A 23,736-nucleotide genomic window follows, 5' to 3' on the forward strand; every position below is an offset into this window, starting at 1 on the left:
ATTAGGAGTTTGATCATTCCCCTAGGATGSCGATGCTGACAACGTATGTCTCAGTACTAAATAAGCGACTAATAAAACAGCACCAAAATAGTGTGAGTAAATGAGAAGCGCAGCAGTTGGAGCAGTAGGAAAAGGATTTGTGTACGCAAAGTGGTGTACTCTRTATCTGCTGTTACTGTGCGAGAAGATCAACTTGGAGGTCTTGTGAATAGTTCTCTGAAAACACGGAGTTTTCTGATACACTCTAAAAGGCAAATCAAAAGTCAGGAATTACTAAAACAGAAAACACGCTGCTGTGTGTGTCCATTGCATGCTCATATCTTGAATACTGTGCACAGCTCTCTTCTAAACTCAAAAAGGAAACAATAGGACTAAAAACAGCAGAGAAAAATGTCAAGGACAACGGGAGGAGTGGAGCAGCACTCCTGAAGAAAGAATAAGGAGATTATGTACCTTCAGCTTCTCAGAGCACTTAGGCCACCAAATAGTTTTCAGCTAGGCACTTTAAAATAAATGAAGATACTTTTCTGTCCAGCCTTGGCAAAAGGGCTCACTATTAGAGCATGTCATTTGATACCAAAAAATATAAACGAGCTTAAAAACTCCTTGAGGAGAAAAGGAATGGAGGCAGGTGTTTCTCCGTATGCATATGGGAGCTAGCACAGAGCTGCTATTCTCTTTTTGCTACTGCCAGTGATAATTGGAGTTCTGTGCTCGCTAGTATTCTGGGCAAGGCTCCTGTACAGCTAGTGCAACAGGAAGCTGTCACCTTGATGGCACTGTCCTGATGCCACAGCCACTTGTCCTCGTTGCTCTGACTGAGGCTCTTCCCRGCCTCGAGGCTCCTAAGAGGATTGTATTCTACCTTAGGCAAGAGCATGCAGATTTCCACAACCACTGTATGCTTTGTTTTGCAATCTGGACACTGCCCTACCAGGGAGGCCAGGTTTCCCTCAGCCACTTTGCCACACTGCCATCTACTAGTAGAATCAAATTATAYGTGGAATATCCTAAACTGTTCATCCTGGCTGAGAGGGGTTTTCAGGGAAAGAGGGATGGGGAGGCAGGAAGAGGGCAGACAGTTCAAATGTAACTCTGGTGTGGAGGATTTGAGTAGGTATGTAGCCAACCAGCAGGGCAGATAGAGAAAATGTAATTTCTTTTCTGTGGTTTTGTGGGCTGTGTATTTCTGTGAGTACTTCTGCAGTTATAAAATAATTAGCTTAACACAAGATCGTGTGGCTGTGAGGAAATAGGCTTTATTTTTTATGCTGCTGGCTTTATTTCAGAAAGGTTTCAGGGCTTATATGAAGTTTTGTGTGGAATGAGTTCGGTCTCCTTTTGGTTTTCTCCTTTTGGGTTTCCCCAAAGAGTATATATTAACTGCTCAGGAAGCAGCAAGGATGGAAGAAAAATAACAGAGAATGAGTGAACCAAATTTCTCCTTAGGAATGGTTTCAGAACAGGTGTTGAGATTAACTGTGGGACATCACAGGGTGACTTGCATTGCTCGTGACAGTTTTACCCATTCTATAGATGGATAAAGGTCTTGAATAATTACCAGAGTCACATGTTAGAACTGATTTCAAACTTTGGTTTCTCAATTCAATTGTTTGCCAGATTCCTTTTGTTCAAAACCTGCTTTTTCTTTGAGTCACCAGATTGTTAGGTTTATGTAAGGGGATGTATGTAGTAAAGATTGGTCTCGGGGAAACAGAGTCAAAACTGCTGTTTTAAAGAATCCCCCCTTGAGATGAAATGAAAACTGGGAGGATAGTCCCTAGTTTTGCTGTGTAGTGTCTGCGAAGATCATAACTAATGTCCCAGTGATTACATGTTAGCATTTATAGTCCCTGGGTCTGTGGAGCCTGCAGGTTCCTCGTGATTCTATGATTCATAGAACCTGCCCTGGTCTTTTGGGGGGAGGAGGGGCATTGAGATCACACTAATCTTCAAATTGACCATAAAGCTAAATCTGTCCCATGTATGAAGATTTTTTTTGTAAGCTTCCCAATGAGGATAGTTATTACAAAGCCAAAAAAAATCAGAAGTGCTTTGTTTACTCGGTTCAGTTCAGAAGAGTAACTGGAAAATAAAGGAAATAGATCATATATGTTTATTTCTTTTTATTGATCAATAGTAAGGTGTGGTTAAGGTCTCAGTCTTTTATTTAAAGACCTTTGTCTTGGTGGTCCAGGCCAACCTTATTCAAGAACTGAAATCTCCAGGAGCTGTGTTTGACAGTTTTGCTTCTCTGGCATAGTTTGTGTGCGGGAAAGAACTGAGGTCCCAGGGCTGTGCAAGATGACATCTTTTTGTCTTCTGTTCCTTGTGCAGGCACCCAGCCTCCTGTATACATGTGTAAATATGTAGCTGAAATGAGTCCCAAGAGTCTTCACTGCGTGTGCTTCTCAGGAGGGGTGTAAGAACGTGATACAAGTGTAACAAAGGCTAGCTGTGTTACTTCATGCATGCTGCCTTCTTGTGTGCAGTGAGCATACATGTTGCGTAGAAACCCCATAAGTGGAAAACAATCCTATTGCTATTTGGAGTGTTCACTTTCAGGAAACAGACATGTTAATTCATTACATCCTAATGGCTACTCTTGCCTCTCTTAAGCAAGACACCAGTATTTCAGGTGAATTGTCATATACAGCAGAGGGCAGTGAAGTATCTTCCCAGTGTCCCCTGATAGCAGAAGACATTCACATCACTAACATGTTCATCACGTGTCTTGGCATGAATCTTAAATTGTCTTGTATCTGTGATATCAGCTTCCATTAACTGTGCTTGCAGTTTGATTTTGGCTAAAAGCATTCTCTGCATGGGGGACTCGTACTAGCGACAGTTAGCCAGAAGAAGTGTATTTGAGATGAATGTTTGTGGTGGTGGTGGTGGTTGTCTCATTTTGTGATTGAAGGAGTGAGATTCCCTCTCCAGACACATCACTGGAGTAGCTGTTTTGTGTAGCAATGGCCTGGGTACCTTGTGACTCTATCTCATCAACCAAGAAAAGCATGAGTCAAAATCGCAAGTCTTTTAATGTGTCCAGATCTTCTGGAGCTTGAGCATATTGAACCTGAGAGAGGGCGTTTGTCAAAAGAAGTAAGAGATAATTACAGGTGCTGACCATGGTGCAAAGATATTTCTGACATGGATAGACTGCAAAATCAGTGTTTGTAACTACTTCTGTTTGGCCACTAGGCAATTTCGTTTCCCTAATGACAGGAATATTATTATTATTTTTATGCCATTAAATACTTTGTCTTACAAAACTCTCTGGTCTGCTTGGGATGTTTCTCACTGGTCTGCTTCTCTGTGTGACCAGGAGCATATGTGACTTACTGGCCAGTACTGATGGCCAGTGGTTGGACAGATATGCCATTGTATTACAGTGGCTATTTGTAACTGCAAAACTCTTCTGTTTTAAAAGCTATAGGTGTGGCACAGTAATAGAAGAAAAATAATCTGGTGAGCTAGAGGTAAAAATCAGTGGTCCAAGCGTAACACAGTCGATTTGTTAAGAAAGAGAGGTTTGTGTGTGAACTCTGGGATGCATTTGCAGGCTGATGGAGTATGTTGAGATTCTCTTGTGCAAAATGAAGTCACTTCTTACTGTCCCTCCATTCCACCATCTGTAGCGCAAGGCTTATTGTGATGTGGCCTCCTCTGTGAAGCGTGTTGATGCCTACTGATGAAACTGCATGCAAGCTGGGTGGAATTACTATCATCAGTGTGGGAGGTCTCCAACCTGTCTGCTTGCGTTTCATGGCAAGAACTAGGTCAGCTCCAGTTCATCTTTGAAAGGTTGAGATAGGAATGATATATCCAGCCTGTCTAATTCCCTGTAGCCAGGAGCAATGGCTAGGTAATTTGTAAAGCATAAGAGAAGATCTTTGCAAATCTGGACCTGAAGACAACAGTGTGGTGGTTGCCATAGAGGCCTTGAGGCAGGGAGACACTCCTATTTCTTCTGGATCATAGTCTTGGTTCTGTACACTCCTGTAGAAATAGTAGGGTAGTCTTAAGCTAGTGTATTAGTGCTTTCAAGACCCAGAAACTGATAAACAGGTTGAATATGAAGTCAGGGGAAAGCACTTCTCTGGACAGCAGGGAGAAGGGGTCATATTTTAGTGCAGGAGATTAGGAAAGACTAACATTTTGGGGATGAATTTCATGTTGGCTTACTTTCCTCCCACCTTCCTCTTTTCCAAAAGCAAAGAACCTGGAATAAGAAGAGCTGCTGAAGGTGAGAATTCATTCAAGCCTCTCCTGTCTCTTGGGATCTCTTGCTGTCAAACCCTCCTATCTCATAACTTCTTTTTCCTCTCTCTTTGTATGTCTTCCTTGTTTCTGTATCATTGATGTCAGTGGGAGGACAGTGCTGTCTTTGCCCTATGTATGATTAGATTGCTGAGCAATTTTATAAAACATTTTCTCCAATTAAACAACAGTTTTAAGCACTTGGAGCAACATGTGTTGGCTCAGGTAAACAAAGTACTCTAGTAACTTGACATAAACAACAAAAGTTCATTTAAAAACAAAAATGTTTTCTTCCCCCATGACACTGCAACAGATCATCCTTTTGCTAAGCACTCAGAAAGCCTTTGCTAATTATTCAAGTTCACATCCAGAGATAAAATGGTAACTGTTGCTATTAATTATATTTAAGGGCAAAAAAAAGCATGTGACTTGCTCCTTTGTAAGGTTCAAGAAGCTTCATTGGAGGTGTTAAATGTTCTTCAAGTGGTGATGATCAGTCCTTCCTACACCACTTCTGTTTCGCGCTTTCTGAAGCTGTCCATCATTGCTCTAACAGGATTGGGTTCATTCTCCAGGTCTTTCACAGTTTTATTTTTCACACAGCAGCAACAGTCTAGCAGTTCATAGAGGAAAGCCAGCACCACCAGAGAAACTACAGTAAAGATAAATATAATCAAAATAATAAAGCAAGCTGTGTTCCAGTTATCATGGAAAGGGTAAATTTTTTGCACTTGAAAGCCCAAGTATTGGTAAATGGATGTAGTCTCATTCCAGTGAGTGGTGTTGAAGGTTGCCATTCTTGAAGAGTTGTCTTATTGTATTCAGCGTCACAGATTTTTGGGCTGAAAAAGAAAAACAAAGCTGTTGAGAACTTTTTTTAATGCATACACTGACACAGTCATTCTTAAAACAAACATTCCAGACAAGTCAAACTTGTACATTTTGGTTTGATGCTTCCTTGAGCAAACACGTACATATTCAACAACCTGTTTGTTGGAGGGGTGACCGCTCACTGAGGTTAAATTCTTCCTGTTGGTATAAAAAATAAAAAAATCACAGCATCTTCTTGATCAGTGCCTTAAAAATTAAAGCAAATTCTTTCTTTGTATGCACTTTTTTTTTTTTTTTATCCCGAACTGGAAGAGTTTAATTTCAGTGAGCGGTCACACCTCCAACAAACAGGTTGTTGAATATGTACGTGTTTGCTCAAGGAAGTATCAAACCAAAATGTACAAGTTTGACTTGTCTGGAATGTTTGTTTCAAGAATGACTGTGTCAGTATGTGCTTTGTGTAGTGTAAGTTTTTGTGTAACTGAAGAGCTCTGTTCATTATTTTAAGTGCACACAAAGACAAAAAGGTTACAAATATAATTTTCAAGGTATGCAGTAGTTTCAACAATTTTCAGCTCTTGATGCGTGATACTTGCATGGTGTGAAGACCTGCAGGAAGGACTCTTTTGCCATTCCTAGAAAAACAGGAGATCTGCGTAGCACCTCCCCACAGGAGTGATTCGAAGAATGATTAGAAGAACTTGCTATATATTAATGTCAGTTGAATTTGTTTGTTTGCTTGTTTGAGTTTTTTTCCTATTTGGGAGAATGAAAGAATTTTGCTTAATGTATAAATTAAAGCTATCTTGGAGGATATTTCCAAAGAATGGAGCTGAACTTTTCATTTGTTCTTGTAGTTCATAGACATAGTCCTGGTATCCAAAACCTCACTATTTTAGATTTTCCTATTAGCACAGACTAGTTAACGTTGCAAAACTTTTTGACTTATGAGAGCCAGATTTCCCAAAGTGTTTATTCCTCTGTCATTCCTGCTGTTGAGTAGAAGCTTTTGCTCAAGAAATCCAGCTGCTACTTTCAGCTGCCTGAATGGCACTGAGTACCTTTGAAAATCTCATCCCATTTGTGCTGTGGTAATTAGGATAAATACAAGGAAAACCCAGTCCAACCCTTTTTGAGGAGTTCTGATTTCTTCTTTTCAGCCTTCTCCACTAAACTGCAAGGTAAGGATGTCATCTTTTGTCCGATCCTGTATTTGTACCCAGCGAGACAAGAGACTGTTTTGTGGTTTGGGGGAGAGAAAGGGAAGAAGTTCAGCTACAGCAAATCTCCTTTTGGCTGTCAAGGTGCACTACTTTGGGAAGCCCACTGCTTGAAAATGTGAAAGTAGGCTATGTCTCAGTACTCTTTGTAGTACACCTAGAGCAAAAGAAGCTATTTTCTTTCTGTCCCTTGATTTCTTTCTGAATTATGGATAAGTAGGCAGATGAGGTGTTTGGGATTAATATCTTCACAATTGTGTCTGGTTTTCCCTTGCTTCCTTCTTCTCCTGACTTTGTCTTCCAACACTTGGACAACTTAGAATATTCTGTTGTATTGTCGAATGAAATAAAAAATGTCTGAGGAGCCACAGTAACTCCTGGTTACCTGGCTTAGCGTACTGGAGGACTCGTTAACAACCTCTGAATCCTTCAGGCAATTTAAAGCTGGGTGTGGGTGAAAGAGATGGATCCAGATCACTGTGTTCATTAAGGGAAAGGTATGGAGCTTTTAGGTGACACATAGTGGTGAGCAGCACTTGACTGGCCAGCCCACGCACCTCATTGAGGCCTGTCAGCTAGTGTATGCCAGCTAACAGGCAAGCTGCAGAATGTGCTTTTGTCTGCTCAGGCGCCCTAGAAAATGTGGCATTTTGGGAGGGGAAGATGCAAGAGGGGCAGGATGGTAACTTTATAGAACAGTAAACTCTTAGTTCCATGTCTAACTAAAAAGACTTTTGCTTTGTATGTAAAGCGACAAGTGAAAGTATTTATTAGAAAATATTCTAAAAATTTATTAGAAAATATTCTTGACTGCCTATATGTAAATTAATTTTGTCCAGGTGGTGCAATAGTCAGAACTACAGAACAAAGGAACAGCACTGATGTTTTGTTTACTAAATGAGCTTACAGATAATACTTTGAACCTTGTATGTTACAGAAATAATTCTGCTCAACATGGTTAGAAGGTGAAAACCACAAAATGCCTAAATAAATGGAAAGTGACAAAGGAGAAGTGTGATGGTTTCCACCCATACAGATTACTTAAAGAAATCTAAGCACCTGTCATTGTTTTTAAATTGTGTTGTTATTAAGAAAGGGTATGATGAAAAACAGAATGATGCATCCAAAACAGCTGTTGATGTATGTCTTATTTTTATTGTTCAAATACTGTGCATTTTGTCTATCATTCCATCTTTAATGGATTGAAATTGAAATAGATTGGCCTTAGTGGTGAGAAGAGAATCTGAGTTAGGGGTTTGTGCTACAGCCATTTATTGGAAGAGGTGCAGTAACTTATTGTTTCCTTTGTTAAATTTGTGATTCAGGATAAAGGAATTGAATATGTGAAATGTAAATAAGATGGGTAGGATTAATTCAACTGGCTTTCTTTAAACAAGAGTTTACAGAGCAAATCCACCTTAAAAGTACTACAGAAATGAGATTGTTTCTGGCTTTAAGAGAGTGTGGCTTGGTTTGGTTATGGTCTAGGAAGGAAACTCTCCTGGCTTGTTTTATGGGAGATGGTGCTAAAAGACAGGAGGGTTTTTGTTGGGGTGGTTGAAGACTCATTTAAAAATCTCTTTTTGAGAGAGAGAAGGGCTGAATAAAAGGATGTGGGGTCCCCTTTGAGGGATAATTAAAAGAAACAAGATATAAATGTATATTTTAAATAGCAAGTGATATCCTCAGGAAAGAAGGGAGAAGTTTTTTGTTTCAAACTTTTTAAACAGGTTTCTAAGACTGTTGGAATCCATTACATGTGAATTTGCTTGCTTTGTAAACACTGGACAGAAAAACAAACTTTTTCTGTTGATACACATTGCTAAAAATTACTATTTTTGGCATTAAAAGAAATCAGGATTTGGGGCAAATGGAGAGGTCAGACTTGTTTACATTGCATAGCCAAGACCCTTTCCTGTTATAGCACTCTGCAAGGAGGCTGATTCTGGCCTCGAGAGGAGGCAAGCCACTCTGCAGGCAGCGGGAGGCCCTGCTGCTCTGCTATGGGCACAGTGTAGTAGCCTACCCCTTCCTGCAGCCAGCACAGCCACCATTAGGACAGTGATTTGCACAGTGAAGAGATGCTCATCTTTACTCAGGCTGTTTTTAGTGCCTGTGCTGGTGGTGATTCATGCTTGTAAAAGATGATGATCTCCTTAGATTTGACTGAAGCAAGCAGATAAATATCAGCTACATGTGTTATTTTAGTTACTAAAATACAAGACCGAAGTAGCCGTTTCTGAGCCTTCAGAATTGGCCCTAAGAAGGTTAGCACCTTTGAAAGCTGTCAAAAATAGTCTGGTTTCATGCAGTTTTACCTATTTTATAATGGCATAATTTAAATCCATATCGTGAGCCAGTCAGATTTGTATGCATTTCAGCTATTGTATGTGTCCAAAATACAGCAAGTTAAATATTTAATGAACTGGGTTCTGTAATTTCTGTATTAGGCTTTAATTTAAAAGTATCTTATTCTTTGGATACTGCAGAAAAGCAGGTTTATTTGAGATTATATTCATGGAGCAGGGGGAAATGACTAGCCAAAAATTCATTTTGATGCAGTATTGAGGAAGTCCTGTATAAGARATGATTGAATAGACACCTTGGGGTAACAGCATTTACAAATCTCAGATGAGTTCTAACTTGTTAATATTGTATTGATCAGTGCTCCAATATTTACAATGATAATATGCAATAAGGTTTTTTCCTGCCGTAACATACCAATTTCTGACGTACCAATTTCTGGAACATGTTTCTAGTGTATCCACAAGCATACATCTCTTGTAGGTAATTTAATTGATGAGACTTACAAGACGACCACTTAGGAGATATAATTCTTAAATTTCAGGTTATAGTGCTTTCTTCCCCCCCCCCCTTTTTTTTTCCTTATTTTGGAAAATCCTTTTATTATCGTTTCATTAAAAGAACATAGAATAAATTACAAGGAATGTGAGGCTACAGGAAACAAGCTACCTCGCTAGTAAGCATTAAATCCATTTTGTTTACTGAACGTTGGCTTGTGTATTAGCTTTTCTTGTAAGATGGAGTGGTCATCAATTTTCCATTAGTGCACAGATGGTGAAAGTGCTTGTCTGATAGTGCAAGACAAGCTCCTCTGTGTTTAGCAGAACAAAATCCTGCTAAATCTAGAGAAAAACCATCCTGATTCTAAGAATCCTTTTACAGGCTTATAAATTACAGACGTATTTTATTTCAGTAATCAAGATAAACCTAAGACAATGTTATAAAATGATACACACCTACCTCTTGTTTGAAAGGATGCTGAAAGAGCGCTGTTCGTTCCCTTTTTTTAATGCAGCCTACGACACAGCTAAGATGGAGCTTTCCCACTATTGGCCAGAGCATGATGCTGCTGACAACTTCCTTTATGCTCATTTGCATCAAGCCCTCAACCGCAGGAGTAAATCATTCATAAATTTGACTCTTACTGTTTTGAATTAGAAACTGGCTCTTCCCACTGTTATTTTCTGCATACTCTTTTTGTGCAGTGAGCTTATTAGCTGAGAAGTGCCTTGGGAGTGTGATGTGACCATGACCTGCTTTGCTTTGTGCTGGAAAACGGCTGGTCGAACCATGACGTTTAAAGTGTTAATACCTGCAGATTCTAGCTTCACAGTGTGGTTAGATTTACCTGTCATGAACTATAGCATGCTGTAGCCAGGCAGATTAGGCAAGATAATCTTCTTGATGCAGTTGACAAAACAAATACATAATAAATCTTTACTATTTGTTGTGATGCTGATTTTATTTTGGTCATTCTAGATCTTCTACGGCACATATGATTTGTTTCATTTATAAAATTTGCTTCATAGAAATAGATGTTTAATGTTAAAAAAGGATCTGGGCAGGGGGAATCCATATAGGCTGGATTTTTAGGGGGAGCTGGCTTTGTGTTTCTCCTTTTTTATATCTTAATGAAGTTATTAACCAGAAAAAAAATGTTCTTATGAAACTGGAGATATATTGATTCACCTGTGTTAACTTTAAAATTTTTGTGCTATGTGAAATCTGTAAGATGTCATGGAATAGCTTTAAAATTATCTGTTGCTGAATTTTAGATTTGACATTTGTTCCTTGGGCATTATGTTTTTACTCTACTAGCCCCTGTTTCCATGCAAGTCTTTATAATAATTATCAAAAGTAGATTTGTTTTATAGTTGACTAGATACACAATTTCCATTGATTGTTGCCTTTTTATAGTGGCTTGCGGATAAATTTAGCAGTAGATTGAGAGGCAATGCGAGAGGCATTAACAAAATTCAGCTAAAGTATATTGGCTTTGGAAACTTAATTGGCAGTTTCCTTTAAAGAATTTAGCAAGGGCATCTAAATTTAAACACGCTGAATATAACACACTTTCTCCAAGTGTGCCTCTTAGTGGAGGTAATGGGTCTCTGGTGCACATTTTGGGTGCATTTCCTAGAATATGATGAAATGTTAAGCAGAGCAGATCATTTTGCTTTCTTCTTGTACTGTCTCAAGTGGGAAGGAAGACCTGAAAACATCAGCACTTCCTTCTCAGAACATAGGAGCTCTAGGATGTCCATAACTGTCCAAAAAAGGGTCAGGAGTTTCAAAGTGACTGCTGGCTTTCGTAAGCTTCTGCTTTGATGCATCTGGCTTGAAGTATCTGCTCCTGTACAGTTGCTAAGAATCAACTGTTGTCTGCTTGCGCTTCCCAAATTTGCAAGCTGAGTCTAAAAATCTCAGTCTCTACTTTCAAATAGGGATTCTACTCTTGTTCTTATATTGATAAAAGAGCAGGAAGGCTTCCCCTTTCTTCTGACAGAAACGTTAGAGCTCTTCAGGCCAGGAGGGTACTGCAGTTGAGTGTCACACTTGCTATTCTTTTCTAATTGCTAGTGCTGCTACCTTTTGTCTGCCCAGTCGATGAAAATGGGTTGTGAATGGGGATTTGCACTGTGCTCACTTGTGGTGGGATTCCCCAAGATGTTCCTGTGTTTGTTACTGCCAAGCTTTCTGAAAATAGTGCCGTGTTTCAGGTATAGGCCAGATAGACCAATTATTTGCAGAGCAGCAGAACAAATAAAGCATCATTCTTGCAGCCTAATTTGTTCTTCACCTGCAGTGTATCTAGCAGTACTTCCCTTTCCTCACTACAAGCTCGAAAGCCCCCTTCTCTCCTCCTTAGCACCTGCCTCATCCATAGCCTCCTGCTGCCCAGAAAAAAAAAAAAAAAGCGGCCTTGGATACCTCTGCTTAGCACCTTCTGCAGCCTCTCCTTCAGTTAAGGGACTAACTTTAATTGCACTCTCTTATCCCTCCACTGATTTTCCACAGAAATAATAGGAACTCTGAGATATCTACTGCCCTGTCAAGTTTGATTAGAAATTGCTGGAGGATTTAAAAAAAACTCCCATGACAAAAATAAGATAATTTTCTTTCTCTGGAGTAATTGAAATTCTGAAAGGCTCTTCTGTTCAGTCTGAACTGTGTTATCCTTGTAATGGGCATATGGCTTTTGGTAGTGGTTTGTGAATATTTCTGCTTAATATGTTATGTTATAAAGTTAATATAACTGTCTTTAACCCAGGCTTGCAAGAATTCTTGAAACAAACTACACAGTAGCAAACTTCATGATACATTAAGACAGAAACAGACTTGAGAACAGAAAGGGTACTGAATTGTTGTTCTAGTAGTGCAATACACCAGGTGAAACACTTTGAATTTATGTTTCTTTGATAAATTCTCTGTTAGAGGAAAAAAAAAAACAAGATAGAAAACACAACCTTACTTTACTTGCTGTTTAATACCTTTTGGTTATAACAGTAAGTGAAACTTTCTGCTCATGCCTCTGCAATATGAAGGTATATAGTTATCTGTAGAGATGATCGTTTGGCACAAATGCAGTACATTATTTCAGCATAATTTAATGTAGCATAAATGATTGTGCTATGTTAAGCCACAAAACAAAAACGTGTGCTCTTATGTTATTAATGCTACAATTGCTTGCCATCTTCTTAAAGCTCAGATGCCAATATTTTTACATTTATGAAATTCTACCCCGAAGCATTCCAGACCAGYGTGTGTCAACAGGCAGCTATGGATCTGGATCAGCATGTTTGTTAACAAGGAGTCCTCTGAGAGTAACCATTTCTGGAACTCGTATCATTTCTGTTCGTAGTTCTGAAAGGCTGCGGAAGAAGAGTATAAAAGGGACAGAGTGCAGACCCAAGAAGGTGTTGTTGAAAGCATTGTTTATTTGTCTGTTTTCTCCTCTTGTAGATCACAGCAATGGGTCATTTAACTTGAAAGCCCTTTCAGGAGGCTCTGGCTACAAGTTTGGAGTCCTTGCTAAAATAGTGAATTATATGAAGGTATGGTGATTTGATTTAAAAGTGTAATGTTTTGAAACACTTTAGTTATTTCTTCTCCTGTAGTAGTTAAAAGATACTGAATATTTCAGACTCTCAAATTCTTTCACTGCAAGGGTAAGAATTTTAAGAAACTATTTGTTAAATACAAAATGATGTCAGCAAACAAAATGGCCAGCATACTGTTTCATTACTGAAATCCCAATGATTCCTGGCCAGTTTAAAACCAGGAGGATGCTTTTTACTTGCATTAGAAATAGGAACTGGGAGAATCTGTCAGCTTTCAGTATTCATGAGCTATGTATCAGAATAACTTGTAATTTGGTATTTACAGATGACTTTGTCATCTGTCTCAGCTGGTACTAAACTAATTTTTTTCCTCATTCTCAAAGCCCCTAAATTGTTATTCATATATTATTCATATATACATATGCATATTGTAACTATTCTGATTTAGTAAAAATTGTTTTGTCATCACATTATACCGATTGTAGTTACTTCATGATAATTTAGTCCCTGAATAAGTAAATACAGATCTCTGAGAGATCCTGTTTATTCTTGCAGACTCGGCACCAGCGTGGTGATACACATCCATTAACCCTAGAAGAAATTTTGGATGAAACGCAACATTTAGATATTGGACTGAAACAGAAACAATGGTTAATGAGTGAGGTAAAGAAAACATGTTTAGATTTTTTTTTTTAATTAGAGATCAGAGAAATATGATGAGTCTGAATATTTATTTATGTTTAATTACAAACTCTGTAATTATAAAAGGTTCTGCTTTAAGAAACTGCACTGATTTACATGTCCGTCTGTCTTGTATCTTCTGCTGTGGAGATAGGTGTGAAGTGAAAAGTATTCTGACACTTTAAAGGATCAATTAGAATTGCTATACAATGAGTAAATTTGGGGTGAAGTGAAATTATTCATTATTAATTTTATATAATCAAGCTGTTTTTCATAAGGAATTTCTCTTAAAATTTTTCAAGTGGAGAGCTCTTCCAGTATTGGGATGTTGAACTAACTAAACCAAAGGAGTTTGGCACAATATTCACAGACTTACCATTATTTGCTATTTACTGAAGTGAAGAATTCTAATGTGAAATTTATGTCCAGAACTATCAGGTAATAAATTTCAAAATTTCAGTGTTGGAGTTTGTTAGTCTCTCTCTACATGCTCGGTTTTGCTGTTACAGAATCACTGCAACTTGCCACCATATTCATCATCTTCACCCCTTAACTGATCTGAGTGTCTTCATGGAATGTCAAAATTAATAAAACAGCAAAATACCATATTTGGTGTTTATATTTTATTGGTATATCTGGTGTTGCTCAAATCATATTTAAAATCCTTGTAACAGAGTAGTAAAGGCTGTTGATACATTAGAAAAAATTTCTGTATGGTAAAATTAAGATGGTTTTAACTAATAGAGCCTGTAACATTCCTTTATTACTAATACTCCTATAAATCCCTGAGAATTGCAAAAAGTAGTCTTGTTTGTGGTGAAAACTGGACTCTGCTGAAATCTTCTGAAGGATAGCTCAAGGATTTTCCATCATGGATCAGAATATAAAGATTAAACCAAAAAGTTCCTCTGAAGAAGTTTATGCAAAACTTTCATTGAGTTGCTACTGGATAGGAAGAGATGAACAAATAGCCAAGAAATAGACAAATAACAGGCAAATTACAGCAGTTCATTTAGCTGTGGTGGCTTGCTTAATTTCCTGAGAAAGTAAGCTGCCAAAGTTAGTTACCTTTTCTGTTACAGGTTGGTCTCCCCCCCCTTCCTCCCCCCTTTCTTGTCAGTCTGGCAGCTGTAGAAGAAACTAAGTAGAGTTGCCCTCTGTTACAGGTGAACTTCCATTGTGGTGCTGGCTGCATAGCAAAACTGATTCAGAGCATATCTTAAGTTACTTCAGTTGTCCATGAACTTCTGGTCAGCTTCACTCTGAAGCTGGCATCATAAGTAAACTCTTCTTGTGCAGGAGGTCTGCTCTTCTCAATTTCTTCTACAGCTGCTGGTGCCAATTGACAGCACTTGGGGAAGACTGACTCCTGTTTTGGTCATCCCAGGGTAATGCCTTTCACACTTGTAACGTCAATATGAGCCGAATTTGATATGCTGAGTTGTCTGTTTGCACTTGATATTCAACCAAAGCACACTTTTTTGCATTCTCTCTTCTTTTTATTCTCATTCCTTTCTCAAGAGGGAACATGTGTGGCTTTCTGCCATAAGATAAGAGGCTTTGTGGACCTTCAACCCAAAAGGCATTAAGTGGAATGGTGTTAAGCCCGCTTTGCTGCTTTGGGCTTTATGCTGTGGGGAGTTGTGCCTAGGTCAGATCTAAGATTCTAGATTTAAAATCCAGTTCAAACTCAAACCTCCAAACTGGCACCTGCAACATGTGGCTGATGCGCTGTCATTGCTGAAAGGCATGCTATTTAAAAAGTACTAGTGTTCACTCTTTTCAAGGTCTAAAATTTACATTCCTGTTACAGGCTCTAGTCAACAATCCGAAAATAGAAGTTGTAGATGGGAAGTATGCTTTCAAACCCAAGTACAACTTGAAAGATAAAAAGGCTCTGCTCAGGCTATTGGACAAGCATGACCAGCGAGGGCTGGGAGGAATCCTTCTGGAAGATATTGAGGAAGGGCTACCCAATGCACAGAAAGCCATAAAGGTGAGTAACACTTGCTCACGCTTCAGTGAACCCATTCTGATTATCTCCTCAAAGGAGAGGTAGGGGCTAAGAGAGATTTTTCTCCTGGGTTGCTTCTGGRTTTTTTTGATAACTTGTCAGGTATTTCACAGGGTCTAATATTGTAGCATTTTCTGTACTTCATCCTGTGTTTTCAGATTTGGCCTGATGTCTTACCAAACTGGCAAAGCTTTATCTTCACAAAACACTCTTGATCTCCCATATTCCAGCTGTAGTTATTTAGTTGTGCTCTTATATGTTGATCTCAGTCCTTTGTACCTCATCTCTGCTTTGTTAGTGTACTTATTGTTGGTGTGCCTTTCAGAGGCATTTCATTGCAGGTCACATTGCTGCTTCTTTAGGTGGGTAGCACGAGATCTGGATCTGATGTTGAAGTTGGAATCCTTTATACCCTCCGCTGGTCTGATTAATTGTGTATTTTAAGTATGCAGTAATATTGAAGATTACAGCTATGAAGGTGTCAGCTGTCCCCTCTTGGTTTTTGCAACCTTTATTAAACACAGACACTCTTTCATAGTTGCAGGCAATTTCATTTTCCTTTTGAAATGGTTATCAATTTTTCTGTTTCATTCTCTTTACATCAGTGCATTTATCTACAGTAGGATATGTAGAATATCCTCTGCAGCAACACCCATGGCAAACACGATGGGAATGGTATACTCAGTGTTTGCCAGGTCTCCCTAAAAAGTGAACATCAGACAAGATATAAGAGAAGAGGAAAATAAGTTTATTCTAATACTAGATTCAGATCTATCAGGGAGATGATCAGTGTGTGTAGCTGTGTAAACTCCTCAATTCTGGCTCTTCTCTATGCATTATTCATCTTGCAGAGCTGAGAAACAAAGCAAGCATGCAGGATGTGTTTCACTGCTGCTAGAAGTTTCTTTGTAAAAACTTCATTCCCCCCTGCCTACTGAATAGGAACACTTATTTGGAATAAATGCTTTTCTCTGTTCCTGCTCATTCGGTGATAACGCAGCTGATGCCAGCTGTACCTTATGTTCATTTACTCATTCCTCAAGAACGTCCTGATACAGGAAGTATGAAAGATGATTTGTAGTCAGTCTAGTACTACTGTAATTTTGCAGAATTTTGAAATTTTATTGCAATCGCGAGTACACCTTACAAAGGTAAACCCTTAAATATGGTGTTTCATTTGTCCTTGGCTTGGGGCGTGTGTTAAAATGGAGGAAGAGAACACTGTCAAACAAATGCATTCCTTTGATTCTTGGAAATAAAATGATTTTGAGTTCTTCTTTTGCATGTGTTATTGAGGCTTTAGGGGACCAGATCATCTTTGTTAATCGTCCTGATAAGAAGAAAATTCTTTTCTACAATGACAAGAGCTGTCAGTTTACTGTGGATGAAGGTAGGCATTTCTTTACATCTGGTTCCATGATAATTGATTTGGGTTCATCTTAAGCACCTATATGTGTAAGCAGTCTTTATGGATAGCAGTCTTTTAATTTGGTAATGAAATATTAGGTATATTCCATATTCTGTCAGATAGCACAATGGTTTATATTAACATGAGGCTAACAAGACTGCTGGGTGAGTTCAGGGGTAATATCTTCTCTATTTCATAATGAATACGTGGCACTAGGAACCCAACATTTCTCTTAAAATGTAGCAGTACAGAAAAGACTGAAAATCACTAGACTGGCAGCCAAAAAGCAAAGGAGTGTCTTCTGGCTGTGGATTTGCTGCTCTTTTCCAGTTTATTGATCATGTGCCTTTTATTAGTAAATGTGGTGAGGAACCATGAATGGAACAGTAGGAGCAAGCAAACGGGGAAGAGGTGTGAGCAAAATTATTGAGAAGGGGTGTTTYGCAACTCGGAGGAGAGTAGATGTGGAGTGGTGTTGCTGCCCAGAACTGGGAGCAGGACCAGTACTCCATGTGTTTTCTAACAAATAGCTGTAAAAACCTCTGGTATAAAGTGCCTATTTGCTGATCGCAGCAAGCGTGCATATTATACCATAATGCGTATGTGCAGAAATTAATTATCCAAATCAAGGTGCTTTCAGGTGCATTACAATAATAGCATTTATGCCAAAATCAGATGTCTGTAGGTACAGAAAGGAGAAGGTAATCCGTGTTAAAAGATGTTATTTTAAATGGCTAAAGGATACTGAACACTTACTGTTGTTGACTTGTTGTTCTAGTAGCTTGCATATAATGCCATTTTATTATAGAGTATTGCTTTATGGTAAAAGAAATGAAAAGAGTTTTAAAAGAAACTTGAACTGCTTTATTTGCAGGACCCTCAAACAAACAGAAGCTTTATGCTTTTTTTTTTGAATAGCTCAGAGACTTTTTATTTTAAATAGAATCAAGCAACTGGAAATGTGTGTCATCAGTTTCCTTGTTATGTAATAATAGCTTGCTTGCTTAAAGATAATTTAGTATGTATGTCATCTACAGTATTTAAAAATATAAAAATAGTTTCAAAATATTTAAGTGAATGTCTCTTTAAGCCATAATTTCTGTCTTGTCTTCAAAGTGGCAGCCCAAACCATACTTGAAATGCAGAATTATAAGCCTTCAGTCCTGCATTCAGTAGGGAATTCCTAACTTCCCAAATGTCTGCAAGTTTACCATCAACACTGTCATCCTGTTCAGATTGTGTCTCTTCAGCCCACAGGTCTTAAGGATCTGAATCTTACCAAACCCTTTAGAAATCAATGTTCCTCAACAGTTAAGACAAAGCTTTTAAGTTTTAAGCAGCTACTGGTTGTATTGTCAGTCACAATTCCTGATTATTTCTTCCTGTGTACTTCTAGGTTTTAACTTTTTTTTTTTTTTTTTGGTCTGGATAATTTGCACACAACCATTCTTAAAAGGGTTAGCAGAGGAGATCTCTGGCCTATTGCTCTTTGTTTGAAATAACTCCAGGATTAACTGTGAAAATTAACCAAAGAGCTCATTTTATTAAAAGGCTTAGCAAGAAAAATCTGCTCTTTGACAGGTAACCAATGTAAATCTACGGCTGTTCACTCACTAAGTTAAATTTCAGTGTATCCATTGCAGATCTGTGTTTAGGAGCAAGCAGTGCAGGCCATTGCTATGTAAGTGGGGTAAAAAGTTAAAGTAAGCTTGAAACAACATGTTTAAGCCCAGTGGCTCAATCTCCTGATGGAGACATTTAAGTCTGTAGTGTCTGTAATGACTGGACGGCTAGTGCGCAGTGTCTGTAATGCAAGGTCTCTTTGCTTTCTTTCATCCACAGGGGGCAGCATGTTCCCATCTGATCACAAAAGCGGTATTTCTGTTCTGTGCCTGCTCTTTCTGTTTTTTCTTAGAAGACAATGCTTGTTCTGAGAGGGGGCAGAATACTTTCTCCTCTGTGAATTTTGTGATCTGCCTGCATATGCCACAAGTCTTAAAACATCCCAGAGTGGGTTCACTTACTTGTTGCAGCTGGAACAGGGCTTTTTTCCAGCCACTTCTTATGAAGAAGCAAACCCATTCTTCATTAGCAATTTTTCTTTGAGATTCATTCCAGAGCACTAGAAGCACGTCTCTTAGGGAGTCAGTGGCAGAATTGTCTGCGTACAGGTTGAGTTATGACACGTTTCTGCACTAGCAGTACTATTTCAGCTCATTATCTCCTGCAATGTTAAAACTATGTTTTTAGAAGACTGCAAAATAAGCCTTGAAGTGTTGTCAGACTCTTTGATCTAGCAGCTGATGACAGTTCAAWATGTTTCTGGTTTATGTTCACCTTTAGAAAAAAAGGGCTCCACACTTCTCAGTGCATGATTCTGCTGTATGACACACTACAGTTTTAAACATATGCTGTCTGGGATTAATATCCTCTAGAAGTTAGATGTCCTCTTCCATCACTGCCTGAGTGCTCTCAGTAGTTGCTGGGGCAATTTGGAGGCTGCTGTCTGAAGCAGTGGGAAGAATTTCCCTCTGGCAGTGCCTATATCTCTACGTTGACTACAGTTGTTTTGATGGCTGAACAAGCTTTTCTTTCTCCCCTTTTGAAAAGAGATCCCAACTTACCGCAGTACTATATCATGATCTTAAGCATACTGGAGAAAGTATTTGTAGTAAGGAATGGCTTTTGTTCTTCATTTTTATGTGATTAGCTAAAGAAGGTTCAGATTGCACTTGTTCCTTCTTGACTTCCTGACTAATTAATCTTCTGTCAGTAAAAGCTGGGCTAGATTTCAGGTGCTTCAGCCAAGTAAAGCATTGCCCTTTTGTGCTGGGGCTAAGCACTTAATTTGTGAACCAAGCTTGCACCATGCTGGCTGAATGCTGAAAGGCCGATCTGATTGCTTCACTGTTAAAGATGTCTTTCACATCTGAATGCAGTATAGACAGTATTTTAACGCTGAAAAAATTGGATGTTTAGTTATATATATTCTTAATATTGTTCCGAAGCATCTTTGAAGAGTTTTTGAGAACGGCCGAAGCCTGTTAAGTTTAAAAGTGTAAAAACTTCTTGGGATCAGTGATGAGTTATGGCTTTGGCTTTTAATTCCAAGCTGGTCCAGGGGCAGCACAAACTTAGATTCAAGCACCTTTTCTTTCTGGTATAAGTCTAGCACTGTACTCCCTAGGGCTGTTAGGAAGCAGGACTCCATCTTCCCCACTAACTGTTTACTTCTTTCATTCTGTCCTTTCTAGAGAAATGTCATTGTCTGTTCTTGTCCTGTGCTCAGATTTTTAGCTTGGCTGAGTGAAGACTTTTTAAGCTTTTTTTTAAATCTCTAACAGATTTTGTTASTGGTGTGATATAAAACTGTATCTGCAGAAACCATTTCAACCTTCTCAAGAGAGCAGGTGTGGCAGTCGGAGATAAACTGCACCAAAGTGGCCATACAGCCATTTACTCATGACTTTTTCCCCCAGATRTAAGCATTTGTAGAAGGAGAGCATGTTAAAATATAATCATTCCCAGGGAATGTCAATGCAGATTGCTTTTGTGTATCAGGCACTCTGTGATTGCAGTGAAGTTGCCTTAACTGTACCATCCTTTCCCCTCAGGTATTTCAGAGACGCCTTTAGCAAAAATCTTTGTTATGCTGCCCTCTGCTTTGCCTTATATTTGTTACTGCTGGTCGAAGCTCATCATTTAAGTCCATGCATGCTGACATCTTGAGGTTCAAGAATATTAGGCAATGTCTGAACTGGCCTTTCGGTCAGCTGTGGGGAGTGTGGCACTCTTTGTCTTGTTCCCTCCTCCGGTTACATGAAAGATGAGAAATTAGGAGTTTGGAGGAGCAAGGGAGCAGCCTGTGATTAGTGTTAACACTGACAAGCTTCTGAGTTAGAATATTTTGGTGATCAAATCGCATGATTTTGCAGATGGGATTTGTTTTTCAAATCATAATCCAAAAAAGACACCAAACACCTGCATCATGGTGTCAGGGCCACAGTTTGCTGCCTGTTCTGGGGAAGATCTACATTGGCACCAGGACTCATGAGTTATCTCCTGAAAACATGTACCTCCTTGAGGGTTCACAGCACTTGTGTTGCTTTGGCCAGAAACCTCTTGAAAATTTCTTACCAAGAGATTTTATCTGGGCTCTATCTTATCATGCCTACAGCCTAAGCAGTAGGAGGAATTGTCAGCTTGTCTGACTGCAGTCTGCTGTGGCCAGAGGAAGCCTCATTATCTTGACTACTGGGCAGTTTTTCTTTCTTTCCAAAGCTGTCATATCAGTTGTTCTGATCTATGAAATAGTTTAATGTATCTGATAGAAGACTCTCCCACCTTCACATTGCTTTGATGCTGTAAAGATCACCTAGCAGTTGAAAAGACATGGAGAAGGAAAATTGGATTCGCTCCGTAATTGTAATGGTTGTGTGTGCTGCACGAATGCATGCAACTGAACCTGTTCTTTGTGGTTGGCTGAAGCAGGCTAGCGTGTGGCAAGCTTACTGCTCCAACATCCTCCTCCTGCCCTTCACAGAGGTACCAAACTCTTTCTGTGCTTTGTCCATAGACAGAAGAAAGACCTTTTAAAAAAAGAAAAAAGGATATGGTATTTTGAGATCATCCTGTAGGAACTGCTTTCTGTCACCATTATGTTGTCTGCTCTTCAGACGCATCAGCTGATCACTGCATTTCTCTTTTTGTGTTTTCTCTTCTCCCTGGTCCACTGCATCCTCCTGCCTGGACCAATATTCCAGAGGTAGTGGAGGACAGTAATGAGGTCCTTCTGTGCYGTTTCTGCATTACAGACCCCTCTCGCAAACTATTGCTTTTTACAAGTGGTGACCCCCTTTGTTGCTAGGAGCCATAGCGAAGGCCCCCAGCCAGGGCAACGGTATTGCAGATGCTGCTCAGAGAAGTTGGAGAGATCTCATTCTATCACAGGTTAAGTGTCTGAATTTTAGGGCTGGAGGTGCAGAAATACCACAATTACAAATGTGCAAAGTTGTTTCTTGAGAATTGTAGTTATTGCCAGCTTTTCCCATAGGCACTCATGGCTCACAGAGGATGTCACAATAATTTGAATAGCATTCCTCAGGTCTGAACTTTCATTAGCTGATATGGTAACAGTCCTTGGAGACTTGTGAGCAAATCTGACAGGTAACACAGAAATGGTTCAGTGCCAGACAGACAGCTTCTCTCTCTCTTCAGTCCTGCTGCATTTATCTCAGGGTCTGCAGTTGTGCTGAACTGGTTTTGTGACGAGATGATAGGTATATCTCTTTTTCCCTTTAGGTGGCACTCCAAATACGAACTGTTAGTATGCACAAGCATCTGAAGAGTGACTGCTCTGTACGCTGCTCCACCTTTGTCCTGTGCTTTTTAGTTGGCCAAGTTTAAAAGGCGAGCATGAAGCTGTAATGACAGTGTAACCGTTGCATTACAAGAAATGAGAAGTGCCATGGTTAGAGATTAACCATGATCTGCATTTCTGTGCGTGTTGATCCTTGAAGAGCTGGCCATTTATTTTCTAGTGTTTAATTTTTCACTTTTGTTCTTCAAAAGAATGTATACAGTTAACCTTGGGTATCTATCCCTAGCTCTTTTTGCACCAGAGTATATTTGTCCATGTAGTGCGAACTCTAATAAGGAGACTCTGCTATTCCTAGCAGAGTGTCATAACTAAAAGGTCACTGTCATGTAAAAGTCCAGAGTTATCAATTCTCTCGTCTGTTGTCCCTAGTGTATGTGTGCCTGTCACATACCTCTTAGGGAAGTGGCCTGCACTCTTCAGTTCTTAAAGGACTTGTCTGTGCAGAGCCAAAGGCAGTACCACACAACCAGCTTCAAAGTATCTTTAACTGGGATCTGTTTAATATTCATGTATGAAGGCCAATGGTATCCTGGGGTGCATTAGGAAGTGTAGCCAGCAGGTTGAGGGAGGTGATCCTTCCCCTCTCCTCAGCCCTGGTGAGGCCACATCTGGAGTACTGTGTCCGGTTCTGGGCTCCCCAGTACAAGAGAGACGTGGCACTACTGGAGAGAGTCCAGCTGAGGGCTACGAAGATGATTAGGGGACTGGAGCATCTCTCCTATGAAGAAAGGCTGAGAGAGCTGGGCCTGTTTAGCCTGGAGAAGAGAAGACTGAGAGGGGATCTTATCAATGTATACAAATATCTAAATGGGGAGTGTCAAGAGGATGGGGCCAGACTATTTTCAGCAGTGCCCAGCGACAGGACGAGAAGCAACAGGCACAAACAACCACAGGAAGTTCCATCTGAATATGAGGAAAAACTTCTTTCCTGTGAGGGCGATGGAGCACTGGAACAGGTTTCCCAGAGAGGTTGTGGAGTATCTGTGTTTGAATAGATATTGGTTGTTTGAATATCTCTTCTCTGGAGATATTCAAAACCCGCCTGGACATGAGCCTATACAATGTGCTCTAGGTGACGCTGCTTGAGCAGGGGGGTTGGACTAGATGATCTCCAGAGGTCCCTTCCAACCGCAACCATTCTGTGATTTATGTGCAGCCTTGTCATTTAATATGTGAGTTGCAGGAATACATGATTTGGAATATGGTTTCCYGCAAAGTGTGATACTGCATTTGCACAGCCATCATTTGATTCTGCTTTCCAAACACCACCATGTCTTGGTGTCCAGTTGAGGGGACTCGAGTATTCAGGACAGAGGGTCTGAACAGAAAGGAGATAGCTTGAAAGAGCGTATTGTGCTCAGTCTAAAAGATGCAGTAGGATCCTCACTCCATCTTCTGCTGTGTAAACTTATATTTGAGTGCTCATTGTTGAGAAATCAGCCTCTTACATGTTCACCTTTGATCACGACACAACCTTCTCCACCTGCTGCAACAGGATTAGGTGAGAGATGATCTGCGATAGCAGGCACCACCAGCTATGCCAAAAGCCTGGAATCACACCCAAAATGAATGAG

At 39.6% G+C, this 23,736-nt stretch overlaps 2 protein-coding genes across 6 annotated transcripts in view; one reads left to right on the top strand and one right to left on the bottom strand.

Moving 5' to 3' along the window:
* GTF2E2 (general transcription factor IIE subunit 2) overlaps nt 1–23,736 on the top strand; it is a 29,279-nt gene that overhangs the window by 1,500 nt on the left and 4,043 nt on the right. For 2 of the 5 annotated variants that reach the window (XM_026091670.1, XM_026091671.1), the window contains exons 3-6: nt 12,582–12,673; nt 13,235–13,342; nt 15,174–15,356; nt 16,671–16,764. In XM_026091670.1, coding sequence (XP_025947455.1) covers nt 12,582–12,673; nt 13,235–13,342; nt 15,174–15,356; nt 16,671–16,764 — 477 coding nt within the window. Of the gene's footprint in view, nt 1–12,581; nt 12,674–13,234; nt 13,343–15,173; nt 15,357–16,670; nt 16,765–22,083; nt 22,754–23,736 lie in introns of those variants that run through there. The other 3 variants (XM_026091672.1, XM_026091674.1, XM_026091673.1) reach the window with 3 other exon arrangements.
* On the bottom strand, nt 4,767–5,060 carry SMIM18 (small integral membrane protein 18). The gene has a single exon (XM_026091675.1). It carries the CDS (start codon nt 5,058–5,060, stop codon nt 4,767–4,769), a length of 294 nt encoding a protein of 97 aa, XP_025947460.1.

This window comes from Apteryx rowi, unplaced genomic scaffold (genome assembly GCF_003343035.1).
Source record: "Apteryx rowi isolate R43461 unplaced genomic scaffold, aptRow1 scaffold_911, whole genome shotgun sequence".
Taxonomy (NCBI): domain Eukaryota; kingdom Metazoa; phylum Chordata; class Aves; order Apterygiformes; family Apterygidae; genus Apteryx; species Apteryx rowi.